Source organism: Oncorhynchus keta, chromosome 15, assembly GCF_023373465.1.
Source record: "Oncorhynchus keta strain PuntledgeMale-10-30-2019 chromosome 15, Oket_V2, whole genome shotgun sequence".
NCBI lineage: Eukaryota > Metazoa > Chordata > Actinopteri > Salmoniformes > Salmonidae > Oncorhynchus > Oncorhynchus keta.
The window spans coordinates 35623719-35642776 of NC_068435.1; the positions used below are offsets into that span (position 1 = coordinate 35623719).

Here is a 19058-nt window from a genome sequence, read left to right on the forward strand (position 1 = left end):
ACAAACAAGCACCTTTGAGAGACAATGAAACACCCAAGCACGCACGCACGCACGCACGCACGCACGCACGCACGCACGCACGCAAACACACACACACACACACACACACACACACACACACACACACACACACACACACACACACACACACACACACACACACACACACACACACACACACACACACACACACACACACACACACACACACACACCAGTCAAGAAAGTTTAAGAAAGTCCCCTATCCCAGTATTTTCCAAGTAGTACCCTTCTCCCACACTCAAGTATTTCCTCATTTGGTTTTTATGTCCAAAACATTTTGCCTAAAGCCCTCTTTGTTTGCTGAGACCACATATTGTGTCCATAATCAAATAAACACAGCTGCCAATAGCTCTGAGATGGCCACAATATACACACCCTGCCTTGTGGGACAAACACACATAAACTCACAACCATCCCTCACAGAAACCTCTTTAATAAGAGCCAAAACACTGGATAATCAAGATCACAAGTTCTTCTAAGAGGACTTCTAGAAATAGAAACAGAGGTATGTATGAGAGAAATGTTGAAAGTGATTGAGAGTGAGTTGTTGATAAGTGGGTTATATGGGAAAGTTTCAAAGTTTAACCACGAGATTGAAAGTTAGAAATTGATTGAGAGCTTGCGTGAGTGAGTGAAACAAACACCAAGCACTAAAGCTGCAACAACAGCAAGTGTGAGTATGTATGTGTGATCCAGAGCGGGTGTAAGTGTCATCACCACACACACCAATTCCAGGCAACCAGGCATAGTGGGTTTCAATCTTTTCTTTTTTCTTTCCTGCCTTCTTTACTTCCTTCTCTCCTTCCTCCTTTCCTTCCTTCCTTCCCTCCTTCCTTCACACCTCACGGCACAACACCTCTCCCTTTTTTAGTTTGTGCGTATATATTGATATGTAGGCTACGTGTTCCATTTTTAAATTGATGTAGTTCTGTCCTTGAGCTGTTCATGTCTATTGACATTCTGTATTAGGTCATGTTTCAGGTTGTGTGTTGACCCCAGGAAGCGTAGCTGGTGCTTTCGCAACACCTAATGGGGATCCTAACAAAATACCAAAAATACCTTCCTTCCATTAGCAGTTGAAACCTTATATTAGAAGGAGTTTTGTTATTCTTTAGAAGCACTATGACATCAAAGGTAGTTGGCAGGACAACCTCCCACTCCACAGTGAAAAATTACCATCACCCCAGGCTAGCTCAATATTTTTGGACCAGCCTCCATCCTACTGCGAGTGTGTGTATGCATGCATGTGTGTTTGAATGCCAGAGAGAGAGCGAGACAGAGAGACCAGTACTAGGCAGAAGGCATGAGAGTCAAGAGCATGCAGTTATACAGGAGCCACAACGGAGACTGAGACATCGGCTCCGACAAGCCTGTAACAAAGACCAGCAGGAGAAACAAACGACGTTGGGACGCATAGACTGTCTTCACACAGCTGCAGGTGTGTACACACTCCTCTTTCCTGTAGCTTATCTTGTCCTGTTTGTCTTTTCTTCAACTACGTTAAACAGCCATTTCCAGTTACGGTATTGTTTAGATGAGAGATAACAACACGTTTGTAGATCGTATCTGTCATCCTCAAGAGTATCATAGTTCTGAAAATTGGTTCTATTACCATTATGCAACTAATTTATTTCGAATAAATGTCATTACAAAGGGCTTGTATTTTAATGGAAGCCTCCCAGAACTTAAACCATTAACCACAATTAGTTGTTCATCTATTTTAATACACTCCCGCTGTTTATTAACGCTTTATTCGCTGTTGTTAAAGGTTTATTAACTGTTATCAATGGTTTATTAACTTACAAATGTGAGACATTATTGGACAAACTTTGGGTAAGGAGAAGAGACTGAGTAAACATCCCCCCTGGGTCTGCCTGTGACTGAACAGACACACTTCAGTCACAGCAGAACATCCAGTGACACACTGGCACTGGAGGACAGTCACCCATTAGACTGTCCTCTGCCAGCCTACTGTAGGACAGTCACCGCAAGTTTGACCTGTCTGGATGCAAACCGCCCCATCAATATAAATGAGCTATCGGTCTGGCTCTACCTGAGGGGGAAAATGAACTTTGGAGACTTTCTTTTGCTTTTTATAAGTCAATGAAAAATGTAATGCTCTGAATGTGGCTGACTTGATGAAGAGAAGCAGGCCTAGGGTGTTAGCAACAGAGACATACTATACAGCAGTAATAACACACTATTAGATTAATAATTCTGCTATATTGATCATTTTCTGTAAACACTGTCACTTATCTAAATTGGGGTTTGGGACTAACTTTTAAGAAGGGTTAATCGCTGAAGCCTAATTATTGATAGTGATGATGAAAAAGGGTTTTGATAAAAGAGAGAAAGAGAGAGAGAGAGAGAGAGAGAGAGAGAGAGAGAGGGCATGGTTCATGTTCACGTCCCAAGTCTCTGACTTATTATGGCTTTAAAGTTCTAATATATCCCTTTCTTAATCTCTCCTCCTCCAATTTTCCTCAAACCTATTCTCCATTTGTCAGTATGTTTTGGGGTGCTTTCGATTTGATTTGCCTGAAAGCCTGACACAAAGGAAATTCATGGATTTCCAGTGTTGGACTGGTAATGATAAATAACACTTCATCAATAGTACATACATAAATAAAGAACATCTGATGTTGCCCTCTGCTTGACGTCAGGCAGTAATACAATGTTTCTCTCTTTTGACAGTGAACAATTTTTCCACCACATTGGTTTTGGTTTAGGTAAATGCTACTGGACCCCTCCCATTAGGTATGGTTGGGATGGGACCCTTCAATGCACCTCAGAACATTTCCGAGAAGACCGCAGGCAGAAATGATTGCGTGCCCCCACCACTTTTTCCATCCAAGACATATTGAGTCCCTGCTTCCTCAGTATGTTTAAATCCAGAGGATTTGTTTTTATGGGTAGCCTATTGGTGTGAAGTAGGTCATATTTTGCACCTGTCAAAAGTGTTGGATGGATGAGGGTTCTATTTCAAATACTTGATGTTTCGATGTCTCACTATGGGATATGCTTGGGCGTGGCCACAAGCTCGAAGTAACCAATCAAACAGCATCTGTTGGAGACAAGTAGCCACACGCTCACCTGGAATGCATTTCAATTAACAGGTGTGCCTTCTTAAAAGTTAATTTGTGGGATTTTAATTCCTTCTTTATGTGTTTGAGCCAATCAGTCGTGTTGTGAAAAGGTAGTGGTGGTATACAGAAGATAGCCTTAGTTGGTAAAATAACAATTCCATATTATGGCAATAACAGATCAAATAATTAAAGAAACATGGCAGTCCATCATTACTTTAAGACATGAAGGCGTCTTGGGCAGGCCAGTCACCAGTAAGGGGAATTCACTGTCATGTTCATAGAACCATTCCTAGACAATCCAAGCCTAGACAATCATACTTTTCAGACGGATACATTTGAGGAAGTGGGATATGTACTCATCCTTCCTGGAGAGGAACAAACAGGGGATTGACCTGACTACCACTCCACATGGACCTGACCTGTCTGCCTCTCTTTGCCAATCTGCTCCTCTGGTACAGCATGGCACACAGTCCCGGGAGGCTCTGAGGTCAATAGCCAGCATGGACCACGGGGGGACAGGCCGCTCCGCCAACGCCCTCTATGCCAGCGACACAAGTTAGCATTCCCCATCCATCTAGCCAAAGAACCTCTTCTTCGCCTTTCTGCCAATTAACAACAACGTAAAATCGTTCCTCTCATCCAGGGCTTGGACCAGGCCAGTCAACAACTATCAGCTCTCACTCATTTCAGGCTGCCACCAATTTAGGGTCTGGGACAGTAGGGGACAAGCCCAACGAGGCCACAGTTAGCTCATCAGCAGTCATGGTTGTATCCTTCACGCAACCAGATTAGGGAGCCAACATCATGGAACTGCTAATAGCCTCAGCCTATGGAATTCCAAGACCCAAACTCCCATACTTTGAGAGTGGAAAGGAGAGTTATTTCATCCTCTTGGAAATGGCATTGGAGAGCCTACTGGGTATTCACAGTCATCTGTCAGAAAGTTACAAATAACAAGTACTGATGGATCACTTGAGGTTCCCCAGTGAATACAAGCTGACCAAATCCAAAATGCACTCCGCAAAATCATACACGGCTGCTCTCCAGGATCCGAAAGCGAGATATGGTGAGCCACGCCAGCTAGTCCAGAGTGTAATTGACAACATCCTGAACGTGCCTCCATGGCAGCATGATTGCAGGTGAAGATGAGGGCGAAGAGCATTGCTCACCAGGCCTCAATCTCAGCCACAGCCTCTGGTTAAGGAAGGAGTTTGAACGCAAGGAGGGTCATAAAAGGCTGAATTCCACTACCATGTACTTAAATAGGAACCTGGAAGGGAGGAACCCGGGAAGAAGATCGCTCTCAAATTCCAGCACAATTGCCCCTATTGCAATAGTAAGGGGAACTTCCTGGGCTCATGACCCAAGGTACAAAATCTCACACGACCAAAATTGAAGGCCTGGATAACTTCAGGTGAGCGATGCTACAAGTGTGCCCGTAGCCATAAATCGGAGAGCTGCACATTGCTGAAACCCTGCAACAGCTGTAAGAAGATCCATCTCACAGTATTGCATGAAGTAATTCCCCAAATACCGAAGGAGCAGAGTATGCTCATGGTAGGAGCCACAAAGGAGCTCTACTGTACCTCGACCAGCCAAGGGTCATGTTGAAGGTGGTAAAGGTCACTCTGCAAAGCGAAGGGAGGAGCATGGATACAATCAATGTTCTAGATGATGGGTCTGAACGAACAATCATTCTCCCAGCTGCTGCCTGGCAGCTGAACCTGAAGGGGACCCCCGAGAACCTTAACCTCAGAACGGTGCGACATAATATTATCCAAGTGAAGGGCTCTGCTGTGACATTTTGCATTTCCCCTTCAGGACATAGGGACGTGGCCTACAATATCACAAATGCCTTCACGGCAGATGGCCTTCCTGCCAGATGAGTGTTCTACAGAAGCAATATCCTCATCTCAGAGGACTGCCTCTTTGCAACATGGCCAGAGTTGCGCCACTCATCTTGATCGGGTCAGACTACCCACACTTGTCCATCTACTTCTGTCCACCCAAGCTGTAGAGTCACAGCAAGTCCTATTAACCAGACGCAGTCTAGCTCCATCTCCCTGTGCAGCTACTGACCTCCTTCGGAATGTGTAGATGCTCTGAAAGATAGACACCTTCCCCAACCGGAATCTAAAGGAGGTCACCCGCTCAAAATATTACATTTACATTTAAGTCATTTAGCAGACGCTCTTATCCAGAGCGACTTACAAATTGGTGCATACACCTTATGACAACCAGTGGAACAGCCACTTGCATCTAAATCTTGTTGGGGGGGGGGGACCTCCTGCAGAAGCACACCACCACTGAAATGGATGGTGTTCAGAGGTACGCAACCCCACTACTATGGGTGCCCAACCATACCATCGTCCTCTGTTAAACACAACACAGGCTGTACTCCCACTACTCCGTGGGACAGAGCGGTGACTGGTGAAGAACCCTGAGCTTGCAGTTTATAACTGGGAAATGCATGACCTTGTGAAGGCAGGATATGTCACAAAAGTGACAGCTCATGAAGAGGGAAAACCACTCAGCAAATCCTGGTATCTCCCTCACCATGTTATCCAGTAAGACAGTGGGAAGTATTGACTTGTCTTCAACTGTTCTTTCCAAGGCGCTGGTCAAAGGATCAACCTTAGGTCCTTCCGTACAAGGTGTCCTTGCACTCCTCGGCCATCAAGTACTCCCATTTGGCACTACATGCAGTCCTTGCTGGGCCATATATGCTCTGCAGAGGCACGCCTGGGAGCACCCAGACAGTGACCCAGAAGTCTGGGATTCAGTGGAGAATGCCTTCTATGTGGATAACTGCTTACAGAGCCTCCCATCCACTGCTGAAACGAAAGCACTCCTCGACAAAGTCCAGAATCCCCTATCCAAAGGGGCTTTTGAGGTCTGACAGTGGGATAGCAACACAGCAGAGGTATCCTGCACCTCCTGCCACAAGCCAGGTCAAATAGTAGTGAACTTGATGATTTTGATGATTTTCGCAGTCTGGCGCTAACCCACAAGAGCCCACTCTAGGACTAAGATGGAGCTGCATACTAGATACCCTTGGGTACAAGCACCACCAAAGTCTTAGTCCAGGACCTGTGGCAGACCAAGAGGGATTGGGATGACCCAATCCACCCAGCAGAGCTCGTGGAATGATGGATCTGTTGGGAAACAGATTTGTCAGAGTTCTCCAGATGCCAAGGTGTTATGTTTGCACCCTGTGCTGACCAACTTGGATCAAGCCGGGAACTTCATGTGTTCTGTAACGTTTCAGAGTGGGCTTCTGGAGCAGTTTCCTATCTTGGAGTGTTGGATGATGCTGGCCAAACCCATGTCTCCTTTGTCATAGCCAGGTCCAGGGTTGCACCCAAGTAGCAGTTGTCAATGCTTAGGTTGGAACTCAGCGCTGCCCTTTCCGGAGCCCAATTGGCCTCCAATCTCCTTCAAATTCAACGCCCGAGGAGCTCATTTTGGAGGAACACGGGAGCGAGAGATCAAATTGGTTAAGACGGCCTTACAAGCCGTCCTGGGTGACCAAATTGCCACTGAAACCGTCTTGCGGACCGTCCTGTTAGAGGTTGAAGGAATACTGAACTACAAACAGTCGTGTTAGATCAGTGGAGATCCAGGTAAAGAACCAGACATATATCCAGCCTGCGGCACATCAGTTATCGTTTATAGTTATTACCACGGAGCGCAGCTTGGAGCGCATGCTTCAAACCTATTGTGTTATATCAATGGACAATGATCAAGGCCCTACAGATCATCACGGGACAATTATGCCACTGAAATATGGTTAAAATGTAACAAAATTACATGTAGATATGAAGACAAACCTGGAAGTATGAAACTTAATTATTATTTGCTAAATTGATAAATCCTGAGATCAAACTGATTGAGATTACAGATTGAATCATTTATAACTGATTGATTTATTTGCATTGTCATTATCATGATTATATTTAGTGAGTTTTCAGGCCCCTCCGGTGACAAATTTAGCTACTTTTAGGCTGTCTTTGGGGAATTTTGACACAGAGGCATTCTGTGGTTTTGATGAAATGTACCAACTTTTCCAACTAAATTCTCATGCAAACGAGAGTGGAAGAAGCTGTCTGTGCAACGACACACACACAGACAGAGAAGCACAAGGGGAGGGGGGGTGTGAAGGGGGAGGGGTGAAGAAACTACTTCCGGACTGCAGCAGAGCTGGAGAAAGGCAACTGCAAACGTCATCTAGCAACTACTAGCGACAAGTAAAGGAGCCAATAGTAGATCTCACTGAAAAACAGTTGCGAATGCTAAGCCTGCCTTATCAGTCAGTTGAATGAGAGAGAGTCAACTGAACACTGAAGAGAGAAGCACTAGATAAACAAATAATTTTAAACCTTATCTGGAAGGTGAGCGAGTTATAAAGCATAGGATATAAAACAAAGTTAAGCGAGAATAATTATATAATTGTTATTTTTTTATGACGTTTTGATAGTTGAATGGATTTATGAAAGTATGTTAGCAAAAAAGCTAGAATTGTCTAATTTTAGCTCCAGTCAAGCTAGCCTGTAGTGGCAACAGAGGAAAAGAGGACACCAACAAATGTTTACACGGTCACACCCTGATCTGTTTCACCTGTCTTTTATAAACTCAGAGAGTGTAACAGGGGGAACATTGTAACTTGCTGTTGTTAGGGATATGAAATTATGAAAATGTATCTTTGAGATAAGATTATTATTAATACCTTTTACAAGTAGTTTTTAGTATGTTGGCTATGTATAAGATGAAACTAGTCGTTGAGGAGAGATAGCTGTATTGAAGAGAGAAGCACCTGGAAACCTTTTTTTTTAAACCTTATCTTCACGGTGTATCAGTCTCCCTTCATTTTTTTTACCACACCATATCCAGGTCCCAAGGTTTAAGAGGGTACACTATGCTAGAATGTGTGTTGTTGTTTTTCGCTATGCGCTAAAGGGGTTTAAAAACGTCTTGGGGATTAAATCCCTTTAGCGGGATCGATTTGACAACATCCGGTGAAATGGCAGAGCGCCAAATTCAAATTAAATTACTGTAAATATTAAACTTTCATGAAATCACACATGCCATACACAACATTAAAGCTATACTTGTTGTTAATCCAGCCAACGTGTTAGATTTCAAAAAGGCTTTACGGCAAAAGCAAACCATGCTATTATCTGAGGACAGCTTTTTGTGAAAGCGGAGAAATGCTAATTCCATCGCTCCACCGTCCCCTTCCTTGGTTACATCATCGCTGCAAGGAATGTACAGATGGAGCAGTGGTGGATTGTCCCCAGCCTATATCCAGAGTGAAGCTGCAACGTTTCCTGGGATTTGCCAACTTTATCCAGAGTTACAGCACCATGGCTTCCCCCCTGTCTGCACTCACATCCCCCAAGGTTCCATTCACATGGTCCCCAGCTGCTGACCGGGTGCTCTGGGACCTCAAGCACCACTTCACCACTGCTCCCATGTTGGTTCATCCTGACACATCCCGTCAGTTCGTGGTGGAGGCCAATGCTTCGGATGTTGGAGTGGGGGCTGTCCTGTCCCAGCGTTCTGCCCTGGACCTCAAGTTACATCCATGCACCTTCTTCTCCCATCGCCTCAATGCCACGGAGAGGAGCTACGATGTGGGGAATCATGAGCTTCTCGTGGTGAAAATGGTGTTGGAGGAGTGGAGACACTGGTTGGAGGGGGCGGTACATCTGTTCATTGTGTGGATGGATCACAATAACCTGAAATATCTCCGCACCGCCAAGCATCTCGATTCCAGTTAGGTTAGCTGGGCCCTGCTTTTCACCCGGTTTAACTTCTCCCTCTCCTACCGACCAGGATTCAAGAACATCAAGCCGGATGCACTGTCACGCTGCTATAGCCCCGCTGCTACACTTTCAGATCCTGAGACCATCCTTCCCACCTCGTGTCTGGTGATGGAACTCAGCTGGGGAATAGGGAAGCAGGTCCGTGAGGCGAATCGTTCCCAGCCAAACCCCGGGGGGGCAGATAACAGGATGTTTGCGTGTGCCTGACACTGTCCACTCCTTGGTCTTGGAGTGGGCCCACTCCTCCAGGCTTGCCTGCCACCTGGGCTCCCAGCGGACCCTGACTTTTGTGGGACAATGCTTTTGGGGGCCTGCCTAACATGGTCCCGGAAGTCTCCGCGTTCATTGCCGCCTGCACGATCTGTGCACAGAACAAGACTCCTTGGCAAGCTCTGGTCTTCTTCAACCACTGCCTGTCCCTCACCATCCCTGGTCTAACATATACCTGCCATCCTGACAGTAGTGGACCAGTTTTCCAAAGCCACCCACTTCATTCCTCCCCTCAACCTACCCTCTGCCAAAGAGACATCCCAGGTCATGGTGCAGCACATCTTCCGGATCCATGGACTCCCGGTGGACATGGTCTCCGACCGGGGCCCTCAGTTCTAGTCCCGGGTTCTGGAAGGCGTTCTGCATGCTATTTGGTCAGCCTGTCCTCCGGGTTCCACTAGCAGTCCAATGCCCAGTCGGAGCGAGACCTGTAGACAACTCTGCCATCAACTTGTGTGGGTTGAATAAGCCTGCAACACCCTCCCCTGTTCTGCCAACCTTTCAAGTTTTATTTTTTATTTATTTTATTTCACCTTTATTTAACCAGGTAGGCTAGTTGAGAACAAGTTCTCATTTGCAACTGCGACCTGGTCAAGATAAAGCATAGCAGTGTGAACAGACAACACAGAGTTACACATGGAGTAAACAATTAACAAGTCAATAACACAGTAGAAAAAAAGGGGAGTCTATATACAATGTGTGCAAAAGGCATGAGGAGGTAGGCGAATAATTACAATTTTGCAGATTAACACTGGAGTGATAAATGATCAGATGGTCATGTACAGGTAGAGATATTGGTGTGCAAAAGAGCAGAAAAGTAAATAAATAAAAACAGTATGGGGATGAGGTAGGTGAAAATGGGTGGGCTATTTACCAATAGACTATGTGCAGCTGCAGCGATCGGTTAGCTGCTCAGATAGCTGATGTTTGAAGTTGGTGAGGGAGATAAAAGTCTCCAACTTCAGCGATTTTTGCAATTCGTTCCAGTCACAGGCAGCAGAGTACTGGAACGAAAGGCGGCCAAATGAGGTGTTGGCTTTAGGGATGATCAGTGAGATACACCTGCTGGAGCGCGTGCTACGGATGGGTGTTGCCATCGTGACCAGTGAACTGAGATAAGGCGGAGCTTTACCTAGCATGGACTTGTAGATGACCTGGAGCCAGTGGGTCTGGCGACGAATATGTAGCGAGGGCCAGCCGACTAGAGCATACAAGTCGCAGTGGTGGGTGGTATAAGGTGCTTTAGTGACAAAACGGATGGCACTGTGATAAACTGCATCCAGTTTGCTGAGTAGAGTGTTGGAAGCCATTTTGTAGATTACATCGCCGAAGTTGAGGATCGGTAGGATAGTCAGTTTTACTAGGGTAAGCTTGGCGGCGTGAGTGAAGGAGGCTTTGTTGCGGAATAGAAAGCCGACTCTTGATTTGATTTTCGATTGGAGATGTTTGATATGAGTCTGGAAGGAGAGTTTGCAGTCTAGCCAGACACCTAGGTACTTATAGATGTCCACATATTCAAGGTCGGAACCATCCAGGGTGGTGATGCTAGTCGGGCATGCGGGTGCAGGCAGCGATCGGTTGAAAAGCATGCATTTGGTGTTTAAGAGCAGTTGGAGGCCACGGAAGGAGTGTTGTATGGCATTGAAGCTCGTTTGGAGGTTAGATAGCACAGTGTCCAATGACGGGCCGAAAGTATGTAGAATGGTGTCGTCTGCGTAGAGGTGGATCAGGGAATCGCCCGCAGCAAGAGCAACATCATTGATATATACAGAGAAAAGAGTCGGCCCGAGAATTGAACCCTGTGGCACCCCCACAGAGACTGCCAGAGGACCGGACAGCATGCCCTCCGATTTGACACACTGAACTCTGTCTGCAAAGTAATTGGTGAACCAGGCAAGGCAGTCATCCGAAAAACCGAGGCTACTGAGTCTGCCGATAAGAATATGGTGATTGACAGAGTCGAAAGCCTTGGCAAGGTTGATGAAGACGGCTGCACAGTACTGTCTTTTATCGATGGCGGTTATGATATCGTTTAGTACCTTGAGTGTGGCTGAGGTGCACCCGTGACCGGCTCGGAAACCAGATTGCACAGCGGAGAAGGTACGGTGGGATTCAAGATGGTCAGTGACCTGTTTGTTGACTTGGCTTTCGAAGACCTTAGATAGGCAGGGCAGGATGGATATAGGTCTGTAACAGTTTGGGTCCAGGGTGTCTCCCCCTTTGAAGAGGGGGATGACTGCGGCAGCTTTCCAATCCTTGGGGATCTCAGACGATATGAAAGAGAGGTTGAACAGGCTGGTAATAGGGGTTGCGACAATGGCGGCGGATAGTTTCAGAAATAGAGGGTCCAGATTGTCAAGCCCAGCTGATTTGTACGGGTCCAGATTTTGCAGCTCTTTCAGAACATCTGCTATCTGGATTTGGGTAAAGGAGAACCTGGAGAGGATTGGGCGAGGAGCTGCGGGGGGGCGGAGCTGTTGGCTGAGGTTGGAGTAGCCAGTTGGAAGGCATGGCCAGCCGTTGAGAAATGCTTATTGAAGTTTTCGATAATCATGGATTTATCGGTGGTGACCGTGTTACCTAGCCTCAGTGCAGTGGGCAGCTGGGAGGAGGTGCTCTTGTTCTCCATGGACTTCACAGTGTCCCAGAACTTTTTGGAGTTGGAGCTACAGGATGCAAAGTGTTCCCTGGGGTGTTAGCCCCTGCTCTTTCGTGAGCAAGAGGAAGAGGTCACCATACCCTCGGCCCAGATTTTTGTCCGCTGCAGTTGCCATACCTGGAAGAGAGCCCGGTCGGCTCTTCTCAAGACCACCACCAGGTATCGACGACAAGCGGACCGCAAATTTCTCCAAGATTATTAGCCCCTCTGCTGTTTGTCTTCTGTTGCCCCGTACCCTCCGTATTCATCCAACTTTTCATGTGTCTAGGATTAAACCTATGTCTCACAGCCCTTTGTCTCCTGCCTGCCCTGACCCCGAGCCGGCCTGCTGTTCTGCACCTTATTGACTCTGTCCTGGATTACGGACCTCTGCCTGCCTTTGACCTGTCTTTTGCATGCAACCGGTTTGGGTCAATAAACATCTGTGATTCTAGCTGTCTGCATCTGGGTCTTATCCTGAGTTCTGATTTTTTTAAATAGATTCGCAGAAAACATTACTTATAAGCCAGTCTCACACATCCAGCTCTATCATTCGATACCAAATTCAGCCAGTGCCATATTTAGGCCAGCCAGGAGAAATAGGATGCGAGTAAAATGGGTCAGTCAGAAACAATCATTGGCCTCCAGCTGGCGCCCAAGAGATGCACAGGCATAATCTTATTATAGGTACACTTATGCACACATTTCTTTGAGATAACTTTTTTTATTTAGAATTGGGGCTTCATGTTTGCCTTCATCTAATTCCAAACAAAAACTTCCTACCTGATTTTCAGACTTGTATTATGAAAGAGTAGAGATTTTTTAACAGTATCCCTCAAATTAATTATAATAATACATAGTTCCTATATAGCCCTTTTCTAAAACCCAAATACACAATCTGGAAGCTTTTGGAGAAGCTTGAGAAAGCAGAGGAGATGTAGGAATATGAGAACCAGGGCTAACCAAACACACCCAGAGATATGATATAGCCTGGTCAGGGGCAGTAGCGTGAAGGAATATCCAAGAGTGAATGAACTTAAGTCAGAATTGGAGTTGTGAAAACATATTTCTGCATGTCTGTTCTGCAGTGCACACACCACTGCTAAGAATTCAACCACGTATTGACTCGCTCTCCCCTGCCTATGTTTTAGGTGCACCAGTGACACAGACAGCCTTGTTGTAGAGGAGCAGAAGAAGAGAAAAGGAACCACTAGCTATGGGGCCCAGAGCTTGGTGCCTGTTTGTCCTGCTTGGGCTGTCCGTCTGGGGCAGCAGTGAGGGCCTCAGATCCCCCATCCTGACCCGGAGACGGAGGTACCTGGAGGACAAAGGAGAACCACCCAAAAAGTGCTCGTATACCTTCCTGGTCCCTGAGCAGAAGATCACAGGGCCAATCTGCACCAGCCGGGGCCTACACACGGACAAGGACCGCGTGACCCGCCTGGACGTAGCGGCGGTGAGGGACCTGCTTTCCAAACAGAGACGGGAGATGGATACCCTGAAGCTGGTGGTGAACATTGATGGGAACATGGTGAACGAGATGAAGTTGCTGAGGAAGGAGAGCAGGAACATGAACTCCAGGGTGACCCAGCTCTACATGCAGCTTCTGCACGAGATCATCAGGAAGAGAGACAACTCTCTGGAGCTGGCTCAGCTGGAGGGACGCATTCTGAACGCCACAGCAGAGTCCCTACGCCTGGCCGCCCGCTACCGTGACCTAGAGGTCCGATACGCTGCGCTCTCCGCCGTGGTCAACAGCCAGTCAGTTCTGGTTGGTGCCCTGGAAGAGCGCTGTCTGCAGGTGTACGGCCGGCGGCATGAGCAGTCTCCTCAGGGCCCACCACTGGTGCAGGTGGTGCCAGAGAACATACCGGTTAGCATCCCGAGATTTACCAACGAGATCCAGAGGGACCACGGCCGGGCATTTCCCAGAGACAGGGGCTCCCAAGCAGGGCCAGCACCCACAGGAAGCACCCTGGAGCTCCAGAAGGCTCCGCAGGGCAACTTCAGTGCAGAGGGTGAGGCAACTGATTATTAGATACACTATATAGTGCATTGGGTCAGTATTCAGACCCCTTGACTTCGTCCACATTTTGTTACGTTACAGCCTTATTCTAAAATGGATTGAATTGTTTTTTCCCCCTCATCAATCTACACACAAAACCCCATACAAAGTGAAAATACGTTTTTAGACATTTTTGCAACTGTATACAAAATAAAAAACAGAAATACCTTATTTACATAGGTATTCAGACACTTTGCTATGAGATTTGAAATTGAGCTCAGGTGCATCCTGTTTCCATTGATCATCCTTGAGATGTTTCTACAAGCTGATTGGAGCCTACCTGTGGTCAATTCAATTGATTGGACATGATTTGGAAAGCCACAAATGGAAACCACTCCTCAGTAAAAGGCACATGACAGCCAACTTGGAGTTTACCAACCAGGCACCTAAAGTATTCTCAGACCATGAAAAACAAGATTCCCTGGCACCACCCCTACGGTGAAGCATGGGGGTGGCAGCATAGTGCTGTGGCAATGTTTTTCAGCGGCAGAGACTGGGAGACTAGTCAGGATCAAGGGAAAGATGAACAGAGCAAAGTACATAGAGATCCTTAATGAAAACCTGCTCAGGACCTCAGAATGGGGCGATGGTTCACCTTCCAACAGGGCAACGCCCCTAAGCACACAGCCAAGGCAATGCAGGAGTCACTTCAGGACAAGTCTCTGTGCCAAGCTTGTAGCATCATACCCAAGAAGACTCAAGGCTGTAATACCTGCCAAAGGTGCTTCAACAAACTACTGAGTAAAGGGTCTGAATACTTATGTAAATGTGATATTTCAGTTTTTTATTTGTAATAAACTTGCAAAAATGTCTAAAAAACAGTTTTTGCTTCGTCATTCTGTGTGTAGATTGATGAGGGGAAAAACTATTTAATCAATTTTAGAATAAGGCTGTAACGTAACAAAATGTGGAAAAAGTCAAGGGGTCTGAATACTTTCCGAATGCACTGTATATACAAAAGTATGTGGACACCCATTCAAATTTGTGATTTGCCTATTTCAGCCACACACATTGCTGACAGATATATAAAATCGAGCACACAGCCATGTAATCTCCATAGACAAAACTTTGTCATGTGGAATGGCTTAACTGAAGAGCTCAGTGACTTTCAACGTGGCAATGTCATAGGATCCCACCTTTCCAACAAGTCAGTTCGTCAAATTTCTACCCTGCTACAGCTGCCCCGGTCAACTGTAAATTATGTAATTGTGAAGTGGAATAGTCTAGGCACAACAATGGCTCAGCCGTGAAGTGGTAGCCATACAAGCTGAGTGCTGAAGCGGTCTTCGGTTACAACACTCATTGCCGAGTTGTAAACTGCCTCCGGAAGCAACGTCAGCACAAGAACGGTTTGTCGGGAGCTTCATGAAATGGGTTTCCATGGCCAAACAGCTGCGCACAAGCCTAAGATCACCATGCGGAATTCCAAGTGTCAGCTGGAGTGGTGTAAAGCTCGCTGCCATTGGTCTCTGGAGCAGTAGAAACACGTTCTCCGGAATGATAAATCACGCTTCAACATCTGGCAGTCTGACAAACCGAATTGGGTTTGGCAGATGCCAGGAGAACATTAACTGCCCCAATGCATAGTGCCAACTGTAAAGTGTGGTGGAGGAGGAATAATGGTCTGGGGCTGTTTTTCATGGTTTGGGCTAGGCACCTTAATTCCATTGAAAGGACATCTTAACGCTACAGCATACAATGACATTCTAGACGCTTCTGGGCTTCCAACTTTGTGAAAACAGCTTGGGGAAGGCCCTTCCCTGTTTCAGCATGACAATGCCCCCGTGCACAAAGCGAGGTACATCCAGAAATGGTTTGTTGAGATCGGTGTGGAAGAACTTGATTGACCTGCACAGGGCCCTGACCTCAACCCCATCGAACACCTTTGGGATGAATTGGAATGCCGACTGCCAGCCAGGCCTAAATGCCCAACATCAGTACCCAACCTCACTAATGCTCTTGTGGCTGAATGGAAGCAAGTCCCCTCAGCAACACCTAGTGGAAAGCCTTCCTAGAAGAGTGGAGGCTGTTGTAGCAGCAAAAGGGGGACCAACTCCATATTAATGCCCATTATTTTGTAATGAGATGTTCGACGAAAAGGTGTCCACATACTATTGGTCATGTAGTTTAGGTTGGTGGGTGAGATGGTTGGTGAGGGGGTGGATGGGTGGTTAGTTGTTGTTTGTTTGGTAGCAAGGATAAAGCATAGACTTATTTCAAAATTAACCTCAAACCAATGTGTGTTCATTTTCTTCTTAGTCAGATTTTTTTTATTATGTAACATTTGCATATTCGGCTAGAACGAGGTTTGGTGCTGCTCCAGAAAGAACACAGACCTCGATGGAAAGAAAATAGGTCGTAGCATTCTAAGTTCAGAAGAGGGAAAAGAGAAAAAAGAAACACAGAAAATAAACATTTTACTCATCTACCGAAATTCCTGACACATTTAGATTGTCCCGACCCAAGAATAATAAAACGTGTGGGATTTGAAGGCAGCTGTGTATAAAAGGGAACCCTCTGCAGGATGGCTCCCTCTCATGCTAAGCATGGACAGAACCTAGGCTGGAATGACATGGTTTCCGCTGACCACAAAGTATCTGCACATCTGGCTTCCTTCACCACCGCTTGCTGAGACCAATAGCGATCCTCACCTATAAACTAGGCAAAGATTCATCTCACATTAAACAAACACAATAGTTTAACTGTTCACATCTGCTCTATCACAAATGTATAACAAATGAATGGTAGATACAGATAAATCCTAATATTCAATGTGTTCTAAACAAATCACTGCTTTAACTGCCTACATCTGGTGTGTGATATTTTGTTATTTTGTGTGTTATTTCTTACATTATTAGCCCAGAAAATGCTGTGTACACAAAAAAACGAAAAGACAATAATAAAATAAGAATACAAGCATTTTCCTACACCCGCAATAACATCTGCTAAATATGTGTATGTGACCAATACAATTTGATTTGATTAACAGTTTGTAACTGATAAATCCCTCCGTCTCTACCTTTGTCCCTTCATCTCTCTCCCCATCCCCCCATCTCCCCCTTCATCCCTCCATCTCTCCCTTCATGCCTCCATCTCTCCCTCCATCTCCCCCCCACCATCCCACCCTCCATGCTCCCCCAGGTCCTTTCAGGGACTGTCTCCAGGCCCAGGAGGCTGGCCATGGCACCAGCGGTATGTACCTGCTGAAACCTGACGAAGCGGAGAGGCCCATGCAGGTGTGGTGTGAGCAGGGCCTGGACAACGGAGGCTGGACCGTCATCCAGAGCAGGAGGGATGGCTCTGTCAACTTCTTCAGGAACTGGGACGCCTATAAGGTGATGATGAAAAAGAGAAAAGACACTGAAAACGAATAAGCCAGAGACAACAACAGTGCCGTTATGTGACCTATCCAAAAGGAACTCGTCTGGTCTGGTGTGTCAGGATCCTTTCCAAGGCCTGGACCCCTTGTGTTTTCACTTATAATATCATGTATTTTGTGTGTGTCAGCGTATTATTGCTGAAGTGATTTAGTTTGAGATGGCCATTATGAAAGGTAAGAAGACCCAGCAGGAAGGTATATTCCACCGCTCAATCTCCAATGTTTACTTTCCAAACTACCACAGCTCTGCTAGGTATATCTTCTTTAATTACAGTGCACTAATTCAATCTGAAGTGAACTCTCTGATTGTTGTTTGTCTTATATATTATCATGGCCAAAGAGATTAACGCTGTTCACCTGAACAGACCAAAATTATTTTAGATGCATTTGTCTTCCAAAGGTACTTTCTGACAAAAATGTATTTATAGTATTACTTTTTTTAGCGTTCCTCTTTTTCAACCACTCAGACTATACAAAACCAACAACTAACGTTTCATTTATCTTTCTTAGAATGGATTCGGCAACATAGATGGGGAGTACTGGCTGGGGCTGCTGGGGATCTACAATTTAGGGAAGCAGGGAGACTACAGACTTCTAGTGGAGCTGGAGGACTGGGTGGGGAAGAAGGTGTATGCTGATTACAGCAGCTTCCACCTGGAGCATGAGAACGAGGGCTACCGCCTGAGGTTGGGCACCTACCAGGGAAACGCTGGCGACTCACTCAGCAGCCACAACGGCAAGCAGTTCACCACACTGGACAGAGACAAGGATGCCTTCTCAGGTGGGTCAATCAATCAATTCATATACTGTTGGCTAAATGCATAAGATATACAGTAGGCCCTAAAGAAAGCATATGAGACAAACAAATGGGCTATTTACATTATCTCTATGCAGGTAACTGTGCCCACTTCCTTAAGGGAGGCTGGTGGTACAACTCCTGTGGCCAGGCCAATCTGAATGGTGTTTGGTACACTGGCGGTGTCTACCGCAGCAAGTTCCAGGACGGAATTTTCTGGGCAGACTACGGCGGAGGATTCTACTCTATGAAGGGAGTCCGCATGATGATTAGACCTATAGACTGAGACTACAGAGGGAGAGACATGACCATCCTATCCCTCAACCAACACATGTACACTATTGACTATCTCAGACCTACTCACTCACAGAGATTGAGTACAAACATTGTCTGACCTCATTGTGGGATGGTAAAGTATTAAAGTATACTACTAATGTCTGGGCCTTACTGTCAGCACTAGACTTAGAGCCAAGGAGTGCTAGACCGTTCAGTTACCATGGAGAGCAGAACAACTGACCATATGGTATGGAATTGAAATCTGTGTATGTTGCTAGAGGTAAAAGCTTGCCTATTTTAGAGGCGTGTAAATATCTTAACACGTCACAATAACATCTTATGTAAGCATTCAATCTACTTTGTTTCAACTTCTTCATCTTGAGATGCTTTACCATTTTCAGCCCTTGAGATGTTTTTTCATGTATTTGAAATAAACCAGGGAGAAGCTGTAAATGATCCTATAGAAAACATTGGGTTGTCGATTCACTGTCCATATTTGTGGATCATGCACCAATTATTGTGCTCTCACAGCTGACTTATGTACTGTAGCCTGTGTGAATGTTTTTCTCATTTTGCAGTTGATTAAATCTCAATACGAGCCAGAGGCAAAACAAGAGGGGAAAAAAAGGAAAGGAATTACGGTTTGTTTTGTGTGGTTTTCAGAGACTTAAAAAATGCACA

General features: G+C 45.9%; 1 protein-coding gene across 1 annotated transcript; it reads left to right on the forward strand.

The window, feature by feature from the left end:
- The first annotated feature begins 1256 nt into the window (after nucleotides 1-1256).
- LOC118394853 (angiopoietin-related protein 1-like) lies at nucleotides 1257-18847 on the forward strand. The gene is made up of 5 exons (XM_035788448.2): nucleotides 1257-1480; nucleotides 13013-13879; nucleotides 17068-17261; nucleotides 17816-18086; nucleotides 18200-18847. Exons 2-5 carry the CDS (start codon nucleotides 13078-13080, stop codon nucleotides 18385-18387), a joined length of 1455 nt encoding a protein of 484 aa, XP_035644341.1. The 5' UTR covers nucleotides 1257-1480; nucleotides 13013-13077; the 3' UTR covers nucleotides 18388-18847.
- The last annotated feature ends 211 nt before the right edge of the window (nucleotides 18848-19058 follow it).

Coding starts and splice junctions, on each gene's coding strand:
- LOC118394853 (XM_035788448.2), top strand. CDS start 13,078: ATGGGGCCCAGAGCTTGGTGCCTGTTTGTCCTGCTTGGGCTGTCCGTC. Junction 17,262..17,815: donor GGAACTGGGACGCCTATAAG/GTGATGATGAAA, acceptor TATCTTTCTTAG/AATGGATTCGGCAACATAGA. Junction 18,087..18,199: donor AGACAAGGATGCCTTCTCAG/GTGGGTCAATCA, acceptor ATCTCTATGCAG/GTAACTGTGCCCACTTCCTT.